At 51.4% G+C, this 18925-nt stretch overlaps 4 protein-coding genes across 7 annotated transcripts; 2 read left to right on the forward strand and 2 right to left on the reverse strand.

The window, feature by feature from the left end:
* The first annotated feature begins 221 nt into the window (after nucleotides 1-221).
* On the forward strand, nucleotides 222-7918 carry LRRC43 (leucine rich repeat containing 43). Of its 2 annotated transcripts, XM_062613926.1 has the most exons (12): nucleotides 222-1129; nucleotides 1219-1494; nucleotides 1759-1869; nucleotides 2008-2147; nucleotides 2582-2820; nucleotides 3599-3777; nucleotides 3925-4045; nucleotides 4224-4363; nucleotides 4523-4612; nucleotides 4894-5087; nucleotides 5580-5686; nucleotides 7756-7918. In XM_062613926.1, exons 1-12 carry the CDS (start codon nucleotides 1034-1036, stop codon nucleotides 7914-7916), a joined length of 1854 nt encoding a protein of 617 aa, XP_062469910.1. In that variant the 5' UTR covers nucleotides 222-1033; the 3' UTR covers nucleotides 7917-7918. The 2 variants fall into 2 exon arrangements, with proteins under 2 accessions (XP_062469910.1, XP_062469905.1); XM_062613921.1 differs by lacking the exon at nucleotides 7756-7918 and having other exon boundaries at nucleotides 1789-1869; nucleotides 4894-5687.
* Nucleotides 7812-10663, forward strand: B3GNT4 (UDP-GlcNAc:betaGal beta-1,3-N-acetylglucosaminyltransferase 4). The gene is made up of 2 exons (XM_062613938.1): nucleotides 7812-7934; nucleotides 8784-10663. Exons 1-2 carry the CDS (start codon nucleotides 7916-7918, stop codon nucleotides 9899-9901), a joined length of 1137 nt encoding a protein of 378 aa, XP_062469922.1. The 5' UTR covers nucleotides 7812-7915; the 3' UTR covers nucleotides 9902-10663.
* Nucleotides 10664-13345: 2682 nt separating this feature from the next.
* DIABLO (diablo IAP-binding mitochondrial protein) lies at nucleotides 13346-17446 on the reverse strand. 3 transcript variants are annotated; one of them, XM_062613956.1, is made up of 6 exons: nucleotides 17353-17446; nucleotides 16456-16576; nucleotides 15993-16121; nucleotides 15166-15276; nucleotides 14921-15017; nucleotides 13346-13999 (listed from the first exon to the last, which is right to left on the reverse strand). In XM_062613956.1, exons 1-6 carry the CDS (start codon nucleotides 17397-17399, stop codon nucleotides 13785-13787), a joined length of 720 nt encoding a protein of 239 aa, XP_062469940.1. In that variant the 5' UTR covers nucleotides 17400-17446; the 3' UTR covers nucleotides 13346-13784. The 3 variants fall into 3 exon arrangements, with proteins under 3 accessions (XP_062469940.1, XP_062469935.1, XP_062469948.1); XM_062613951.1 differs by having other exon boundaries at nucleotides 15993-16124; XM_062613964.1 differs by having other exon boundaries at nucleotides 15993-16124; nucleotides 17383-17438.
* Nucleotides 17447-18433: 987 nt separating this feature from the next.
* Nucleotides 18434-18724, reverse strand: LOC134161306 (uncharacterized). The gene has a single exon (XM_062613997.1). The coding sequence runs from the start codon at nucleotides 18722-18724 to the stop codon at nucleotides 18590-18592; it is 135 nt and encodes a 44-aa protein (XP_062469981.1). The 3' UTR covers nucleotides 18434-18589.
* Between the last annotated feature and the right edge of the window lie 201 nt (nucleotides 18725-18925).

Here is an 18925-nt window from a genome sequence, read left to right on the forward strand (position 1 = left end):
CCTTCCAGCTGCCTCAGACGGGCACAACCAGGGAGGACCAGATAAGGAGTCACAGCCATTCTTCTTCCAAGAGGAGGAGACATCTCCATGCAGCACCAACGCCAGTGAGGCCCAGTTATTTGTAACAGTGATACAAGAGCTTGGCTTTTGCACAAAACACAATTCACTGCTGATGCTTCTTCAAAGATCTATAGAAGATTTGGCTTCATTTTCTACTGAGTCAAGGATGGCCATTTGCGGGGCTGTTCCACCTCATGGCATGTTACTATCCCTGCACATCATTTCCTATCAGTACACAGCTCTGATAAGCTGCTGAGCTGATAAGGGAGCAGATTGGCATCTCTCCGTGAAACCCAACCCCAGTGGAAGTTCAGCTTTCCATCACGTAACCACCAGATGCCACAGAGCATCTGCAATTCATCTGTTGAAATTTTGCTGATACAGGCTGCTCTGTAGGCTCCCTAAACTGGAATTTGTAGTCATTGCCTCAACAATTATCACTGCAAAAAACAGACCTCAGAGTGCAGAGACCTGAATCTGACCTGGGACAGAGCTGTGGCTTTTGCTCCTGGGGCTCACCTTCTTTTTCCTAGCGTAGGAGCTGGTATTTTTAGCTGTGAACCTGGTTTTCTGATGGCCTTGTGCTGCTGTGGTGATGGTGGTGCCCTCCACATGAGTGAACAGCGGCATTTTTACAGCTAACTGAGAACCTGGCTGCTTCCTCCCCTAAACCTGAGTGACACTCAGGATGTAGTTAAGTGAGGTGGCAAACGCCGTATCACAGGTCCTTGGCCAAGGGACAGGGTTGATGCTGTACCCTGCAATTGCTCCATAAGGCTGGGAGAAACCCCCAGAACCCAAGGGGGGATATCCAGGAAACCAGGGGTTTATTCCCAGTCTGGGGAGCTCAGTGCTGTCCCAGGCTGACTCCACCTGCAGGGCTTGGTCCCTAGGGTGCCCACGTCCCTGCCATCTCCTAGCGACAGGGACTCTTGTCACTGAGCCAGGGGATTCCGTGCTGGGCTGGGGCTGGATGGCAGCACCTGGTCCTTGCAGTGTCTCGGCTGCTCTTCAGGAGCACCTGAGGCACCTGACTCTGCAGGACTTTCCCTGTGGCCTTGGCAGCTGGGTAGGGTCCAGGGGGACACAGCCATGGATGTGGGTTGGTGTCTGTGGTCTGCAGGGCTCTCACTGCCTCTCCTCTCTCCCTCTCTGCAGAACAAGTCCAGATTTGCTGCACGCAGGAGCCCCCATGGAGGCCAGCCAGGGCTGTGGGCAGACCCAGCCAGGCAGGAGGAGGATGTGCCACTGGGTGAGGAGAGCCCCGAGGCACTGATAGAGCTGCTGAAGGACAGACACAGCCCCTGGGCCCTGCCACCGGGCTGCAGCCCCCAGGACCAGCTCCTGCGGGAAGTGGCCGTGCTGGAGCCCAAGCTCATCCATGGCTCCAACGTCTTCCAGGTCCTCAGGTCCCTGCGGCTCGTTGACAAGGGAGTAAGTGCAGCTGCTGCTGCCTGTAAAGCCATCCATCTCCTGGCCAGGAAACCACATCTTCCTGTTGGGAGGGAAAAAGACACCTTCCCCATCCCTGGGACTCCCCAGATGCCACTACTACTGCTGGAGTAGAGCTAGTGCCCCATCCCCAGCGTATTGGACTAATCCATGTTACACGTGTCATGGGGCTCACCACTGCATGTCTGTGTCACCTTGGCCAGGAGGTGGCTCAGGAACATGTTGGCCAAACCCATCTCTTTGCAGGTGGAGGAGGTTGATGCAGGTCTGTTGCAGTTGCAGCAGCTGGAGGAGCTCATCCTCAGTGCCAACCACATCAGTAGGGTAGACTCGGCCAACCTGCCCCAGACTCTGAAGGTGAGCAAGCAATCCCTTGTGATGGCAGGATCAGGAAGGAGTTCCCATCTGGGAACACAATGCAAGCTGAATTGCTCAGAGGAATGTCAGGAACAGCTCATTGCAAAGGGTGTTTCTTGTTCTCTCTGTCCTCGACAGGTTCTGGAGCTCTGCTGCAATGCTGTGGCTGATCTGCAGGACCTGTGTGCTCAGCCTCCTCCGGAGCTTCAGCACTTGGGGCTGGGCTACAACAGGCTGTGCGGATCTTTGCAGGACAAGTGCCTCACTGCAGCCTTCTGGTAATGCCATAGGCTGAATGTGGGCTCCCAAAAGGCCAAAGTGTGGAACAGGGAGATCACCTGAGGAACTGTTTTGACACCCTGCCCACCACAGTTCCCATGTCACTGGGCAGCTTACGCTTTCCATGCCCTTCCCAAAGTGCCTGCTGGCAGTCTGCCCTGGAAAGGATCTAAAGCTTAGGCTGCATCCCCAAATGATGCAGTGGGGTGATTCATGGATGCTAAAGAAACATGGGTTTGAGTTGTGGGGCAGACTGACAATGGACCATATGGCTAAGGAATTTGGTATTGGCCTCTTGAGATTGTACCATTGGATTCCCCAGTTTGACCCAGCTTGTGCTGGGGAAACACAGTTTTTGTTTCTTTTTTTGCCCCAGGATAGCGGCTCTCTGGATGCTCTTTGCCTAACCTTCTTCTCTGGGTTCTCTTCTTAGGCCAAATCTTGTATCCCTTGACCTGAGCTTTAACAACTTAACAGATCTTCTGGGGCTGGTCTCCCAGCTGTCCAGTCTGGAGAAGCTCCGCATCCTGGTGCTGAAAGGGAACCCGCTGGCTCTCATTCCCACTTACAGGGGCTTCCTTGTGGACAGCCTGCCCAAGCTCTCCGTCCTTGATGACATCCATGTAGGGTTTGATGAGAGGCACCAGTTCCTTGGTTTGGCAAGTCAGCCAGGTCAGTCTGCACCCTTTAACTTCTCTATGCTGCCTCCATGTTCTGGGAGGTGGTTTCATCACGGTTGAGCTAAGAGTCCTCAGGGGAAGTGCTGCATCCAGTACTGACTTCCCTTTTGCCTCTCCTCAAATGGATATCTTTCTCTGTGCCTTTTTACCCCACTAGTACAAGTGGGGGGACAGGCAGAGGACCCTGCAGCAGTGTAATTACACTCGAGGCAGTTTTAGCCTTAGTCAGGTGCAAAGGTTGCAAGAACAACCTAGTCCCAGCACCGATTTGGTGCCATGGTCTGTCTCCATCTTTGCTTCCTAGACACTGTCTGGTTTCAGACTGTGTTTTCCTCTCCAGCTGCTGAAAGAGGAACATCGCCCCTGGGGAAGATGCTCACATGGGTGCTGCACTGTCCACAAAAACCAGTGCCACCTCTGCAGCGTGGCACATCCCCGACTGGGATGAGAGCAGGGAGCACCCCGGGGGTAGGAAACCCCTCTTGATGGCCCCTGCTTAACGAGTTTATGTGCTAGATATGTGCTCTTTGGAGTCGGAAGTGTTAACCAGGGAGGCAAGGCGACCAACGCAGGAGATGTTTGTGTGGCTTTGGAGTGACCCCACGTGGCAGTAGCTTGTCACAGCGTTAGCACAGGGTGGCAGGGAGGGATGCCAGGTGGTGGGACATATCCTTGCCTGATTTCCATCGGTGATTTCACCTTGCTGTGTACTGTCTTCACTCTGGAAGGAGCACACTGCAGCTTCATAGCAAGATTGTCTTTCCTTTTAGAGCTGATGAGGAGTGAAGCACGAGTGGTTGTGAGTGTTGGGGACATGAAAGGAGTCCCTGATCCCAGCACTCTTCAGGAGCTGGCAGATGATTCTGACTTCCCAGTGATCACCTACAGCTACTGTGTGACATATGAGTTTGTGGAGGGAGAGGAGTTTGACGATGGCAGCAGCGCTGAGGTTTGTGCTTAATAGGGCACCTGAAAGCAACAGGCAGTGGCAGGTCACAGCAAAGGGGGACTTCACCTCCCAGATGCAGAGCTCTGCTGCCTGGTCCTGATGCAAACACAACTGGACATGCTTCCAGGAGATCCCCCTCTGTTCCAGGTAACAAAAATCCATGAGAGTCTTGAGGGGGCCACCTTGGATGCGGACAGCTCTGCTCAGAACACAGGAGAAACGAACCAGCAGGAGCCTGCAGCCACAGAGGAGCCCAAGGCCAGTTCTAGTAAGGAGGAATTCTAAGTCTCCTGCCTCACTGCTCAGGCTCTTCCCGGCATATGGTGGCATCAGGATGTCCCTTATAGGGGACTGATGGATAATGAATTGGCACTGGTCATGTCCTGGGGGTCCTTCTGTCCTCAGGAAGGAGAGCTCTCTCAGAGGTTTTTTGTGTCCCTGCACAGCAAAGGTGTTTGTCACCCCTGGAAAGCCCTGGGAAGATGCCATTGACTGCAGCTACAGGAAGGAGCATATTGTTAAGGACTTAATGGGGTTGAAGTCCTACCTGGCGGCTGGAACAATTGTCTCTGTTGTGGAGGAGAAGGTGGGTGTGTGGCAGAGCTGGATGAAAGGGGAAGGAGCTGCTGGGAGGCCCAGCAGCGGTGTTGTGTTCTCTCTGGGATGCAGCCTGGGATGCCAGTGACCCTGGGCCAGGGTCCTCGGGTGTCCCAGCCCTAAAGCACCAGCTCCTCTCTCTGGGCAGGTGCTCTCATGGCCTGTTGAAGGTGATCCAGAAGAAAACATAGACAGAAATAAGAAGGCAAGACGGAGGCAGCAGAAGGATGGTGCCAGGGTAGGTGCTGGGAGAGCACGATGCCCAAATAACATCCAAGTTGCAAAAACACTGGGGGGGGAACAAGGACCCTTCTCCTGGATCAGTTTAGTGTATCAGGACCGCCCTTCCATCCCAGATCTCTCACCAAAGTACCCCCTTGCTGTGGGAGGAAGGCAGCAGCAGTTCTACATTTGGTCTGGTTGCAGTGATGGGCAAGGGGCTGGGCTGGGGTTGTTTGCTGTCTGATTAAGGGTCCCCAACCCTTCACTGAGGCTTGTCCCTGTGCCGGTGCCCTGCAGGGTCCTGTGCACAAGGACAAGCAGAAAAAGAAGAAGAAGACATGTGAATTCCGCAGTGACCCTCCCATTCGGAAGACCCTGGCCACCAGGAAGGTGACCCTGGAGGCTCTGCTGGCCACTGAGGACCTGGTGACAGCTCTGTGTGACTTTGGGATCCTGATCACTAAAAAACCGCCGCAGCCACCAAGTGTGGAGAAGGTAAGGAGCGTGTTCTGGGGCGCATGAGGCAGAGCTGCCAGGGATGGGCAGTGCTGCAGGGTGGGAATCAGCATATCCTGGCCTGGGCATCCCTCCCATGCATCCCCCAGTTCTCCTCTCCATAAAATGGGGCTGAAATAGCCCTGCTTGAACACCATCCATTGATGCTGGTATCCTTACTTAGTGTTGATCTTAGCAGTAAGTACTGCTACTTTTTCTGGGCCTAGGAAAATAGGTGAGTTTATTTTTCCACTTGAGAATATGAAAGCAACCCCTCATGCTTCCTCTGACGCTCTCTCAGCATGGCAGCACACACCAACTCACACTTTCTATTTCTTGGATTCTCTTCTCTGAGCATCCCCTCTGCTGTGCTTCTGCTTCCCCTCTCCTCTTTCCTCCGCCCTTTAAATCCCTGTGACTGAACCCAGATGGTGATGGCAGTCACAGGACTGAATGCGGGTAGTGAGTTTCATCACAGCCTAACTATGGAAACGCCTCTCTCCACAGGGCAAGAAGAAAAGCAAAGACAAGAGCAAAACCCCCAAAGCAGAGAGTAAAAGTCAGGCCAAACAGAAAGCTTCAACATCTGCCAAAGGTGACAGAGACGGGGGCTGGCTGGGCAGAGGGTGGTGAGTGTGAGAGCAAACAGCAGCAGTGCCCAGCCCAGAGGCTGGTCCCAGCACCCTGCCAGCTCTGTGAGCAGGGTGCTTACTCACATCCTGACCTCCGGACTGTGAACACATTTATTGACTGTGGGGCTGTAAGGTTTGACACACACCCGCACACGTTGAATCCAAATCTGAGCAACTGTCCTGGAGCAACACACACCTACAGGCTCTGAGTGCCAGGGGAGAAGGGCAAAGCAAATTCTTGGGTGAGAGATGTGGTGCCTGCTGTGTTGGCTGCCAAATGTGGCTGGTGGTGTGGGCTGGCGCGGGCAGCTGGGGCCAGTGCTGTCTGGGATGCATAATGAGGTCCTCATCCATTTCCAACTCACATCTCACAACACTTTGCAGAGGGGATTATTGTTCTTTCTGGTTTAGAGATGAGATGCACAGAGAAGCACCAGGTTGCCCCATGGTGGGGCTCGGAGCAGACCCCAGTCTGCTGTCACCCATGAAAGGACCACCCTGACCCCTGAGGGGTGTCCCCTGCCTCCTCAGTGCAGAGCTCAGCGTCTGCTCAGCCAGCAGCATTGCTTAATCTGTGGAGACAAACCTCACTCTGCCTCTTGCAGGTTATTTTTCCAGCAATCTTGTTTTGACTACAAAAATAGCAGTGCCAGCACATCAGAGGGCTAATGCAAGAGCAGGAGGAAGTGGGGGAGGGCAATGGTGAAAAGCTGCTGATGGGTCAAGGGGAGCATGGAGCTGGTCAGGCCTCCTGTGTCCCCCTCCTCTGGCATCAGATTTAGTTGCTAATTTAAGGGTGAAATTAACCCCTTCCCCAAAGCCCCAGGCTGCTTTTCTGTGCCCTGTTACGCATCTCGGGGGGGCATCTGCAGTCCTAGGCTGTGTCTGTGCTCAACAAAGCCTGATGGGCTCCCCAGCTACCTGAAAAGAAGGTAAAACTCTCTGCGTCATTGTTCCCCATAAGAAAATGTGTATTTGCAGTATATGACAGGGAGCTGCTGTCAAAGAGCTGAAGTTTAGCAATGGTGTTTTCTACTTCCCTTCCACCCCCAGTGCCTGTGGTCAGTGTGCATGCAGGAGGTCTTCAGGTTGTTCCTTCAGCCTGAGTGAGACCAAACCCTTGTGCAGGGGTTGCGAGGCTGGGGGTGGTGTTGGGTGCACAGAAAGCTGCTGTTGACTCAGGAAACCCAGAGTGATTAGAGGCTCATGCTTAATTTGGTGTCCCCTTATGCCTGTGCAGGGGGAGGCTGGCTGCAGCACGGCCACTGAGTACTATTTCAGACAGTGCCTAAAAGCCATCTGCCTCCCCCAGCTTGTGACACCCGGCGCCAGCAGCATCCCACAGTGTGCACTCTGCTGTCACTCGCTATGACACCCCGATTGTGGCTGGGGGGCCCTGGCTGCTCCATGAGTCACCACACTGCACCGTTTGGCACTTGTTCATCACCTGGGTACCATGGACCACCTTGGATCTGTGACCATGGCTACACTTTGGGGCACTGGGGCTGGGTCCCAGCCCTCCATCCACTGTGGCCGCGCATCCAACCAGGCTGCATAAGGACCAGCACTCGCAGCCGGGAGCTGGGGCTGATTTGCATCCCTCAGGCAGTAAATGCACACAAATAATAAGTCCTCTCAGAGGAATTGGGATCCCTTCCAGGCAGCTCAAAGAGGAAAGGCAGCAAGCTTTGTCTCAAGCGAACAATATGCCCGGACATTGAAGCGTGTCTTCGGAAGTAATCTCACGTGGGTCTCATTTTATCCTGTGCTTGATTTTCCAGGATCCTTGAAATGATTTATTTCTGCATCTTATTTCCTAGGAATTATAGTGGAATTTAACAACAAAAAGCAAGATTGCACCCAATCAATTGCCTGCTTAAAGATGCATTTTGGGCTTCTTACGCAAAGCCATATTCAAATAGATTTTCCCCCAAGGCCCAGAAGTCAGTGCAGGGGCATTCCCTGCTGTGCACTGCTGCTTTTAGGGTGATTTACTCAGTCAAGACAATGACAGATTTACATCTTTCCACAGGAAAAATCAAAAAGAAAGGCTCCAGTGTACTGGAGGAGGGTGAAGGGCTGCAGCCAGTGCCACTGACGGTTCAGTTCCAGATGCAGCTGCTTCGGTGGCCCCTGGCAGCCAGTGCTCAGAACCAGGAGAGCGTGGCCACAGCAGTGGGGAGCACTCAGTGATGTGTCAGCAGCGGAAGAGTGAGTGGGAAATAAACCTTGCGGGGACGGCACGTGGAGCCTGGTTTAGCTGAATTGCCAGAGCCGGGAGATACCCACGGGGCTGTGGTTGTCTGTGGTTGTCTGGGGCTGCTGCTGAGCTTCTGCAAGGAAGCTGCAGAGTGCAGGGATGGGTGTGTGGTGTGCGGGTAGGGTGTGCAATGTGAGGGATGTAGGGTGGGGGTGAAGTGGGGGATGTGCAATAGGTGGGTGTGCAATGCAGGGTTATTCAGTGGTCGTTCAGTGCGGTGTGAGCACTGCAGGGTGTGCAGAGGTCGTTGATCAGTGCAGGGCGTTGTCAGTCCGGGGGTGCAATGGGAGGTTATTCAGTGCGGGGTGTGCAGTGCGGTGGGTGGTTGCTCAATGCGAGGTGTGCAATGGATGCAGGGTGTGCCATGTGCAGGGTGCGGTGCCCGGTGCTCAGTGCGGTGCCCGGTGCACGGCCCATCCCGGCGGGGGCCGGCGCGGTGCTGATCCATGTGCAGGGTGCAGGGTGCAGTGCCCGGTGCTCAGTGCGCGGCCCACCCCGCCCGGGGGCGGAGCTCCGGGGAGATGCGGGCGCGGCGGCGGCTCCCGGTGAGTCTCGGCGGCGGAGGCGGCTCCGCGGAGTGGGGCGGGAGTAACGCCGAGCTCCGAGGCCGGTGTGCGCGGCACCCGGTGAGCGGGTCCCGGTCCCGGTACTCCAGAGCGGCTGCAACGCGCCCGTGCTCCCCGGCAGCGCTTGGAGAGACCCGAAACCAGCCCGAGGCGCGTCCCTCCGAGCGGCGGGGGCAAGCGGGAAGTGAGTGGGGGGGGTTCATTGATAACGGCTTGTGTGTGCGTGCCGCGCAGGGGCTGCGTTCTGCACCATGGGCACCAGGATGAAGTCCCTCGTGCTCTACACCTTCTCAATCACGCTGCTGGTGTGTTTTCTCTGCTTGAAGAAGGAGGCAAAGCTGTCAGCGTCGTCAGAGGACCAGAAAGTGGATGTAGCAAGTCACAAACCCAAGTCTGTGCTTCTGGACAATGGCTGTTTGCCAAACCTGACTCTTGACAATTCTTCTCTCGCCCTCCCGGAGTCTCACCGCGTCTTCTTAACATACAAGCACTGTCGGAACTTCTCGGTCCTGCGAAAGCCTTCCAGGTGTAGCAAAGAGGTGTTCCTCTTGCTGGCCATCAAGTCTTCCCCGATCAACGTGGACCGGCGGGTGGCAATCAGGAACACATGGGGAAGGAAGATCTCCATTGGTGGCAAGCATGTCAGGCTGGTATTCCTTCTAGGGCACTCGGAGCCCAAAAGCCAGGTACAAAAGCCCCTGCACCAGCTGCTGGCTTATGAGAGCCAGGAGTTTGATGACATCTTGCAGTGGGATTTTATTGACAGCTTCTACAACTTGACCCTTAAGGAGCTGCATTTCCTCCGGTGGTTTGTGGAGGACTGCCTGCATGCCAGGTTTGTGCTGAAGGGTGATGATGATGTCTTTGTCAACACTTACAACATTGTTGAGTTCCTGCATGAATTAGACCCTGAACAGGATCTCTTTGTTGGGGATGTGATTGCCAACGCCCGTCCCATCAGGAACAGCAAGGTCAAATACTTTATTCCAGCATCCATGTATGCAGCCACCTTTTATCCTCTCTATGCGGGTGGAGGAGGCTATGTCATGTCTAGGGAGACAGTGCGCCGCCTCCAGAGCACGGCAGAGGACACAGAGCTCTTCCCAATAGATGATGTGTTTGTGGGAATGTGCCTGGCAAAGATGGCAGTGACCCCAAAGAACCACGCTGGCTTTAAGACTTTTGGGATCCGGAGACCTTTCAGTCCTTTTGATCCATGCTTTTACAAAGGACTGATGGTTGTGCACAGACTAAACCCAACTGACATGTGGATCATGTGGACACTGGTAAAGGACAAGAGTATCAGGTGTGCGGTGTCCTTAACACGGAACTATGGAAGGGTTTGGAAATGAAGCTACTGATGAGCACAGCAGGATTGTGACTGGTGACAGATAACAGGGTACTTAAACTCAAAATCAGGTTGTGGTAGAGACGTGTCCTTGACTAACAGACTGTACTTGAGCCATGGGGTTTGTCTGCAGGAAGTCTTCTGTCGGTGGGTTACAGGAGCAGTTGAATTGTCACATGGTGGGGATGGGGCCAGTAGCTTGCTGGGACATGGAGCAGGGGCTCAGCTTGGTTTCTCCCAGCCAGACTGGAGCTGGGGAAAGTCACAACTGCCACAGGGATGTGAGTGAGTGGCCACCTGCTATGGAGGCTCCCCAATACCTGTGGCTGGCCACCGATCAGCTTCCTGTCGGGAAGTTCGTGGTGACTAATGAGTGACACAGCACTTGAAATGACTTGAAGGAGTGGAGGAAAGGTCAGTGTGTGCTGCTAGGTCTGCTGCTGCCCCAGGCCAGCAATCCCAAAGGTCCTATGGGACAGAAGGAGGGAGTGGAGTGAGGGAGAAAACACATTAAGGATGGATTCCACAGCAGGGTGATCCAAGGCATTGACTGGGCTCCCACTCAAGCCCTTTGGATTTTACAGAAGTTAATTTTTCCTTGCACTGGAAGCTTTTGCACAAACACTTTCTGATTGGGTTTGAGAGGAGTAGTATGTCTTGAATAATCACAGTGGTAGGTGGAGTGGCTGTAGCTTTCCATGTGGTGTGGGAGGTGTATTTTGTTGTTGTAATGTTGGGTATAAATAAAAGACAGCTTTGAAAAGTGTTTTCATAGGAGTATTCTTGGGTCTCCTGAAAGCAAGGAGCACCAAAAGCCAGAGAGGGCTGAGATCCCGTGCTGGGTGTTTGCATTAAAGAATCATTGCTACTAAAGAGGATGAGGTTCTGTGGAAATGGATACTTGCTGCTTCCTTTCCTGTGCGCAGCTGCCCTGTCCAGATTAAGATGCATTGTCACAAGTGATTGATCTGTGTGTTGGGGTCACTGATTTGAGGAAACATCAAGTATTAAACTCAGATTTGGTGAAACTTCTATGAAGTTTATTGGCTTCAGGGTGTGTAGCTGCTAGATCTTAAACTGCTGTGCATGAGCAGGAAGCAGCCTGGACTTTGAGCAACCTGGTTGCATGGAAGGTGGCTGTGGCAGGGACTGGATGACCTTTGAGGTCCCTTCCAGCCCAAACCAGCATGTGATTCTGTGATAAAGGCAGCAGGTAGAGAGGAAGTGTGTGATTACCCAAATCAAAGCAATTTGTGTTTGCTATTGTCACTGCCATCTCTGGTGCCAGCTGCCCTGTGCTCACTGCCCACCAGATGTGAGCTGGAGCTTTCGGAGGTGCCTGGAAAGTGCTTCCAGGTCCTTGCTTGTGAGAGACCAAGGGTATCTGGAGAGCAGAGATGTTATGTGCTCTCAGGGCAGGCTGCCTGTGCTGCTTTCCAGCAGGGCCTTGTGTGTGTGACCTTGGGATGAGGGACTCCTGGCACTTCTTGCTGCCTTGGCTTTCTGAAGCATGGGGTGTAGCTCTGGCTCAGCCCTATGGTATGACCCAGCCTCCCATGGCAGGAGTTGCCACTCTCACACAAGCTGTTTCTGTGCCAGGTGTGAGGGTTTGCCTGAAAATGCTCTTCCAAGGGGTGAGCCTGTGTGTGGCCATCGTCCGTGTGGTCTGCTACAAGCTGCTGCTGTATCTTTTCACTGCAGCCCTAAGAGGGATTAATAGCTGTATGAGCTGTACCTGAGAAACTGGCTACATGTAGTTTCAGATGACGTTGGCTTTGTAAACAAGGCTGAGTATCAGCAGCAAACCCAAGTTTCTGGGCACTGCTGCTTGTTCCAGAGAAAAGGCTGGGGAGAATGGGTACCATGGTACCCTCCAAACTGCTGCAGCAGCATCTTTCTGATCCACTCACTGATTCCAAATGCAAACTCAGTAACATAACGTAGAGCATGATGTCATGTCTGTTGTGGGCTTAGCTGTATGGGTAACCCCCAGCAGGCAACTTTCACTTCCTAATAAAGTGTGGGACTCTTTCCACCCTGGTTTGGGGGCAATATGAAGCCACCTGTGCTCCTCAGGCCCATTTTGGCTTGACTGAACTGATTCCTGTCACATCTGAAGGTTTGATGTGTGTGGGACATCTTACTTCCCAGCCTGTGTCTTGGGAAGTAAGAGTGAGGAGTACAGTCAAACAACTGGGGCAACAGGGACCTGGGAGCATGCCCTGAAAGGGAGAGAGTTGCTCTGCAGACTCCTGTAGCAGTGCTCATCTGTACTAAACCGTATCTATGCCATGCAAGCATCTGTGCAGTTACTGTGGCATCCTGAAAGGAACACAACTTGTACGTGCTTTTGGGTCAGTGGCTTGGTAGCCATTCTTCAACTGCAGCATGTCACAAATTGAACAGCTGTGGTTAGAGGCTGACCTGGAGTTGCCTTTGGCTCTTGAGGCTGTGGTTGTGCCCCTGCTGCAAATAATCCTCTCCTGCTAGTGGGGTTTTATCTAATGCTTTGGCCCAAAGCTGTGTTTAGGACCTCCTGACTACCAACACAGCAGACACTGGTGTCTTCCTGTGAGCTTGGATTCTGGACTGTGCCATCCTCCTTGGACACAGCAGCATCCAGCGAGGAGCAGGAACAAGGAAAGGTAGTTTGTTTAATTCCTTTACTACTTCATCTGTAAATGTACAGCATTGTGCAACTAAGACTGCATTTGTTCAAAGGTCAGGCAAAATGAGACACGTATAGAAAAGCTTATGCTACACCTGCACCCAGCACAACTCAGTTTAGTAACAGCAACCTTGACACAGGTGTAGTGCATGAGATGGTAATTCCTGGTGAAAAACCTGATTAATGTGTTTTCTTACAAAGCCTGGTGAGTGGGGATTAACTGACTCAAATCAGCAGTGAGAAAGTCCTAGTGGATGCTGTTCCACAAATCCATCTCAGCTCTAAGTTTCTATTGTCTATACAGTTAATATTGCAAATTTCACATTCAGCTGTCAGGTTAGAAAATGAGCACAGTGAAAGGCACCTGTGGTTTTGAAGCCTGCACTGAAACATCAGGCTTGCAAAAGGAAAGAATTATTTTCCTGAGACTTGTGCTGGAAAGCATTCAACCATGCAAAACTGGCTTTTGCTCACTGCTCGGTAAAGAAGGACACAGCAGTTGCCACGACAACTTTGTTTAATAACCACAGGGTCTTGAAAGTCAACTCTCCCTTTGCTTCCTGGGGGAGGCAGCTGTGTTCCAAGCAGTGACTTCTGGGTGGAAGCAGTTGCTGCACTGAGCTGCAGAACTAAGAGCAACCTGGGGAACTCCACAGGGCTGCAGCAAATGTTTCCCCTGATTGCAATTAGTGTAATTTAGTGCAGCTGTCACTCAGCTCTGTTACAGTTCCAATAGAAAATAGTGCTTAATCTCTTCTCCAAACAAGCACACTCACAAGATGCTTTTGCACAGTTTAATAAAGGTGCCTCCTAAGGGACATCATTCACAAGTTAAAAATAGTGACTTTTAAATACATCTTTGGCTGATACCCAGTTAGCCTCTAAGTTAAGAGAGCTGTCACAAACATATCACATGAGTGGTAGGACCCTCCCAGCAGAGAGACTATTAACAACCAGCTATCCTTGATAGCGATCTTCACATTTGCATAGTTAAACATTTAAATAACTGAATCCATGAGTATTACAAACACAGTAAGCTACAAACAAGATCGAGGCCTTTCAGATACTTGGAACTGACCTGATCTGTAAAGCAGTCCTGTCTGAAAAATGGAATCGCAGGCTTATTTCAGCAGTTTCCCACTATCCCACACTGAAAAGTTTGGGACCCTTCAATCTGTGATTGACTCTCACATGTTCCAAGGTGACATCTGAATTCTTTTCAGTCCTCCCGCAGGTAAGGGTCCTCACCTGCCTCTGAGCTTCCTAAAATACCCTCTGGGAATGAAGAATCCTCTCCTTGAGCTTTGATGAGCTCTTCTGTTTGAGCTTCAGCTAATTTGGTCTCTGCTTTCTGGGACAGCAGTTGCACTTCTTGTACCTGTGATTTCACCAGCTGAATGTGGCTGCGGGCTGACACTGAGGCTTGGTCTGCACCTGAGGTAATGATTTAAATACAGAGGGCTAGAAGAACACTCAGCACACCCTCAATTAAGATACCTCCTGTCTATAATTATCACCTGCTTTGCTACGTGTTTTGATGGCTCTTGGGCTCCATTAATGCTAAATGCATTTGCTGTTCATTTACCTTCAACAGTAATTTGCCTGCTTTGAGGTTATTTTTTGCCCCCTTGAACTCTTCCCACCCAAGTGGATTACAGCCAGTGTCTGATCAGAGCAACCAGCTTGCGGTAGTGGATTGCAGAACTAAGCCCAGCCATTGTGTGCCAGGAACCTGCAGTCCTTGTCCAAGCACCTCCCAGCAGTGAGAATATTTGTGTCACTGCTGAACTCAGAATGCCTTCTCCTCCTGACAGAGTCAGGGTGTCCCTGTATGTTCATCACTTTTCTCCCCTTCTCCACTCCAGTAACTTTGCTGACTTACCATAAGCCAACCCATAACTCAATTTTCAAGCTATCATGTCCTAAACTTTTTGTGAAAGGGTGTATCCAGGCAGAAAAGACCAAAATGCATCTCTTTCCTGAGTGAGAGGCAAATATTCCCACTCTTTAATCGGAGTCCATCTGGAAAGATGTGCTGGACCCTCCTAGGTAGCTTTATTTCTGTGGCTATATTGGAACCACTGCATTTAGAAATGACTAAATGCTTCCCTGAAACATTTTTCTGGCATGGTTGGTCTTAATCTAAACCATGTGTGAAGTTTCCAGGCCTAGTTCTCAAAACTCATCTACTAGATCTGTAGCCAATGAAATAAAAGAAGTTCTCAGCATCTCTAAAAACCAGGCATTAGGTGTAAATTGCTTTGTGAACCGAACAGATATTCTGGGTCTCTTCAACTCCATTCTCCTGCAAGAAATGCTGCCTAAATGTGAGGGGAAAGGCATCCTCAGTGTTACCTGACTGATATGCAGCTTCTGCTGCCATCTCTGAAAGACGTAACGCTGTCATCCAGCTGGATTGCAGCCTTAGGTATTCCTCCTGCTTTGTTCTCACCTAGGAGTAAAACAAAGTGTTACTTAACCAGATGTAACAGTATCTGAACACTCTTCCAAGTAGCACCTTCCTGAAAAGGTGAGCAAGAGAGAGGAGTTTCTGAGCAGAGTTCTAAGAGGCAGATTGGTGCCTGAAAGGAGACGCTTACATCAACTCTGGCTCCTATCACCACCTGCCAAACTGCATCCACCTCTTCTGAATCCATCTTCCCAAGAAGGTTTGCATATTGCTTGTAGAGAGACACCAGTGTATAAACTGCCTGCAAAGGAATCATTTCAGTTACATGATGATCTGTACATCTCTGATGTTGTCTCTGTGTTAACTCGTATTAGTACAATTGCTGAATGCTTCTAAAAGTGCTTTGTTCTGAATTCACTGCAGTTTTGGGGGCACTGACAGTATTTGCTGTCTGCCCACAGCACTGCTGTGCTCAACATCTCTTTATATGCTTGCCATACTAATAAGGAGGTAAACTGGAATGCAAATACTTTACTAAATTGGCACTTATTTGTAAAATGAAAACTCTACCTTCTTATTTCAGACTTAAATATGGCTCACTCCATTCTTCTGATGAAACTCAAGTTCATAGTCTTAGAAATGGAAACAGAAGGTAAATAAAATACCTAAGAATACAGGGTGGTGCATCCTACTTACTCAGGATGCAGGTATCCAATACCTGTTATGAGTTTCTTTAACCCCAGTTCTGAGACATGGGGCATTCTGGCTTAAGTTCAAGCTCAAAGCAACAGTCTAACAAAGCTAAAGGTAACTTCTGTGTTTGGTGTAGCAGCACAGGGAGCCCTACCCCACTGTTTCCCAGAGACCTGACCTCTTCAAACCCCACACCTCTGTTATTAAAAATAATAAAACAGCCAAAGTCCATTCCAAGTATGGTTTAATGGGTGTAGTCTGTGTCAAATAGTTTACTATTTCCAGTGCTGACTTGCTAGCACAGCACGCACTCTCTCAGCTTACCTTTGTGTACTCTGTCAATGCTTCAATCAGCGCGTACGTTGTTTGGGAGAGGAGTGTAGAAGTGCTGTCTGTGACCAAGGAAACTGCTCTTTTAATCAAGGCATCGTTGCTGAGAGAAACCACATTCTGCTGCTGAAAGACAAAGATATCTGTGTGATCTTTTACCCTGACTTTCATATGGATGCAATAAATAGCGATAAGGAAAAGCACCACTGTTAGTTACAAGGCTGGACAGCCCAATTCTTGCTGCTGTTTTTGCACTGTAAAACAAGACAACTGTTTTTACAAGGTGTTACTTCCTCATTTCTTCTCCTTAACAACCACATCTTAAACACCTGTGATCCCCAAGCAGGAACACAATTCCAAGGACAAGTAAAATGCACTTTGTAAAATGCCAAGTGTTTTTGAGTGTTAAACTGTTTGTAATGAGCAGGTTCTGCATGCACCACTGCTGGTACCTTACCTCCACAATGGGGACAGCGCACAAGGACACTCCCAGCCCCACTCCCACCACGTGGTGCCATCGGCCGCTCACGCCCGAGAGGCAGCGCCTCCTGACACTGGCCACAGCAGGGAAGCTTCGCCTGGAAATGCAAGAAACAAAGGTAAGCACAAGAAGTAACCAGTGTGCAGTGGGCAATAGGTATTGGAGAGGAAGGGAACACCTAGAAGCTGTCCTGGGTGTCCCACTCTCTCCTGAGCTTCTGTAATGCAGCTATGTAATAGTGAATGGGTAAGTTTGGTTTCAATTCTGTTACATTACTTAGTTATAAGTGCAAGAAAAGAGATTAGCACAGTAACTAGCACGTTATTAATCCTTTGAGAGGTGCAGATGTATCTTACCTGGTACCAACACACTGCTAATACTACGTAACATTGAAAAGCAAGTTAAAAAGCATGCTTAAAAGTGGTACAAGGTACACGCAGGTGAGGAGTATGGCTGGTAATAGTTTGCTGCAGCCCAGTGCACTCAGGGCCTCCTGTGGTCAGTTTCACTGACATCCAACGTTGTGCATTAGCCTGTGGGGTCAGGGCCTATCTCTGAAATACTCGAGCAGAGGAGCACCCTCAGCCGTGAGGCTTCTGCTGTTGTTCTGGTGTCCTCTTTTACGCTGCGGGCTCTTAACCTACATTCCCACAGCGGCAAGCGCTGTGTGGGTACCACAGCCTGTGCTCCTCCGGCCGCGCTGTGGCAGCTGGACGCGGATGAGGCGAGTCTCTGTGGCACAGGCCGCCGCTCCAGCCTGCCTTGAAGCAAGTCACAACGGGCGCTCAGCGGCAGGGACGGAGCCGGGCGCCGGAGCCCATTGAACACCCGCCTGGGCCCCACCGAAGCGCCCTCGCCGCGCAGAGCCGGTACCTGAGCAGGGAGCAGCAGCTCCGGAGCCACCGGCTGCCCGCCGCCATCTTGGAACTGGGCGGTGCGCAGGAAGTGACGTCAGCGCGCAGCGGAGGGGCGGGGGTGGAGGCGCGAGCGCGTGGGGCTGGAGCGGAGGGACCGGGGGGAGCGATGGAGGCCCCGGTCTCTGGGCCCCGCAGGGAGCGGTACCTGCCCGGGGGCAGGCCCTGGGGAGCACAAATGGTGCTGGGGGCTCAGCGCCGGCCGCGCTGGGCAGCTCCTGAGTGTTCCCGTGCTCAGGGACACCGGAGGGCCCGCAGCTGTGTCAGGTCATCAGTGAGGGCCGCGATCGCACGGACCGGCTTACACAGGTTCTGCTCCGCACCCCTTCCTTCAGTTTGTCTTTGTTTTACAAGTGTATGTAACGGCGCTTTGCTTTCGGCTCGTTCCACACCAGTGATAATCCGCAGCTTCTTGGTGATAATCCCCAGCTCCTCCACCAAAGGTTTCCTGTGTAGTTCCACATGAAAGCCTTGGTCAATTGAACCTACTCTATTTATAGCAGAGAGTCTGTTCTCTGTTACAGTGCATTCAGTGCAGTTTACTTTCAAGCAGTGCTGCATCACAGGCACATCTCAGCTCTTTCTGTGTTTTAAGCATTTGCTGTAAAGCATAGCACACTTGAGAGCACCAAATAATAAGCTCGTGGATAGCGTGGTGTTCGTGCCCCCCATGAAATATCCTCCTAAAACTGCAGGAAGAGGGAAACCTTGTGCTGGCTGATTTGAGATGTCTTTTTCCAGAACATCTAAAAATAATTACAAGTAATTTCTGCATCTCAGCCTTCACACCCTTAATGAGACAGAGTCGGACAAGGCAGGACTTGTTCCTATGAGATACTGGTCATGTTTGAATTGTGTTGCATCCATCCTGTCCATCCGCTGTGCTTGGCAGGCTGCTGTGCTCTTGAGGCAGATCATGAGCTGGGAATCTCAGGATAAAACTGCTGGGAGGCTTTTAAACGTTTTGAGGAACAGGGGCAAATGTGTAGGAGCCACAAAGAAGCTGCAAGAGCCACACAGATCAGTAAAGTGCATGCATGTAGATGCTTTGGAAACCTTTATTGTTTTTACATAAGAAAATAAGACTGTGATTAGGCAGTAATGAAACAAAACACTTGCAGGAGGAAGGGACCTCATGTGATGAGCAGATGTGCAGGATGAGCTGCATGATGGAGCCTGTTCCCTTTGGAGAGGACTCATTTAAGCACCAAGAAGTACGTTGTCCATCCAGCGAGCAGCAGCGCCCCGACCAACACGGTGTAACTGAAGAGCACGAAGGCCAGCAGCTCCCTCAGCACCTTCAGGAAGTGGATGGTGAAGGAGTCCGGCATGGTTCTCCCCGGCACTGTGCAGGTAGGCTCTCTGGGGCTGGCTGCCTCTGTGCTCCTCCTGCTCTCTGAGAAAAGGGACAGGATGAATGTTTCTGAGCAAGGAGACTGCAGAGCGGATGGGGTGGCTTTAATGTGGGGAGAAATGGCTGCGTTCAGGAGGGGTAATGTTCACCCATCCTTCTTAAGAGGTTGTCACTGTCA

This window comes from Pezoporus occidentalis, unplaced genomic scaffold (assembly GCF_034315485.1).
Source record: "Pezoporus occidentalis ecotype Australia unplaced genomic scaffold, CSIRO_AGI_Poc_V1 ctg102, whole genome shotgun sequence".
NCBI lineage: Eukaryota > Metazoa > Chordata > Aves > Psittaciformes > Psittacidae > Pezoporus > Pezoporus occidentalis.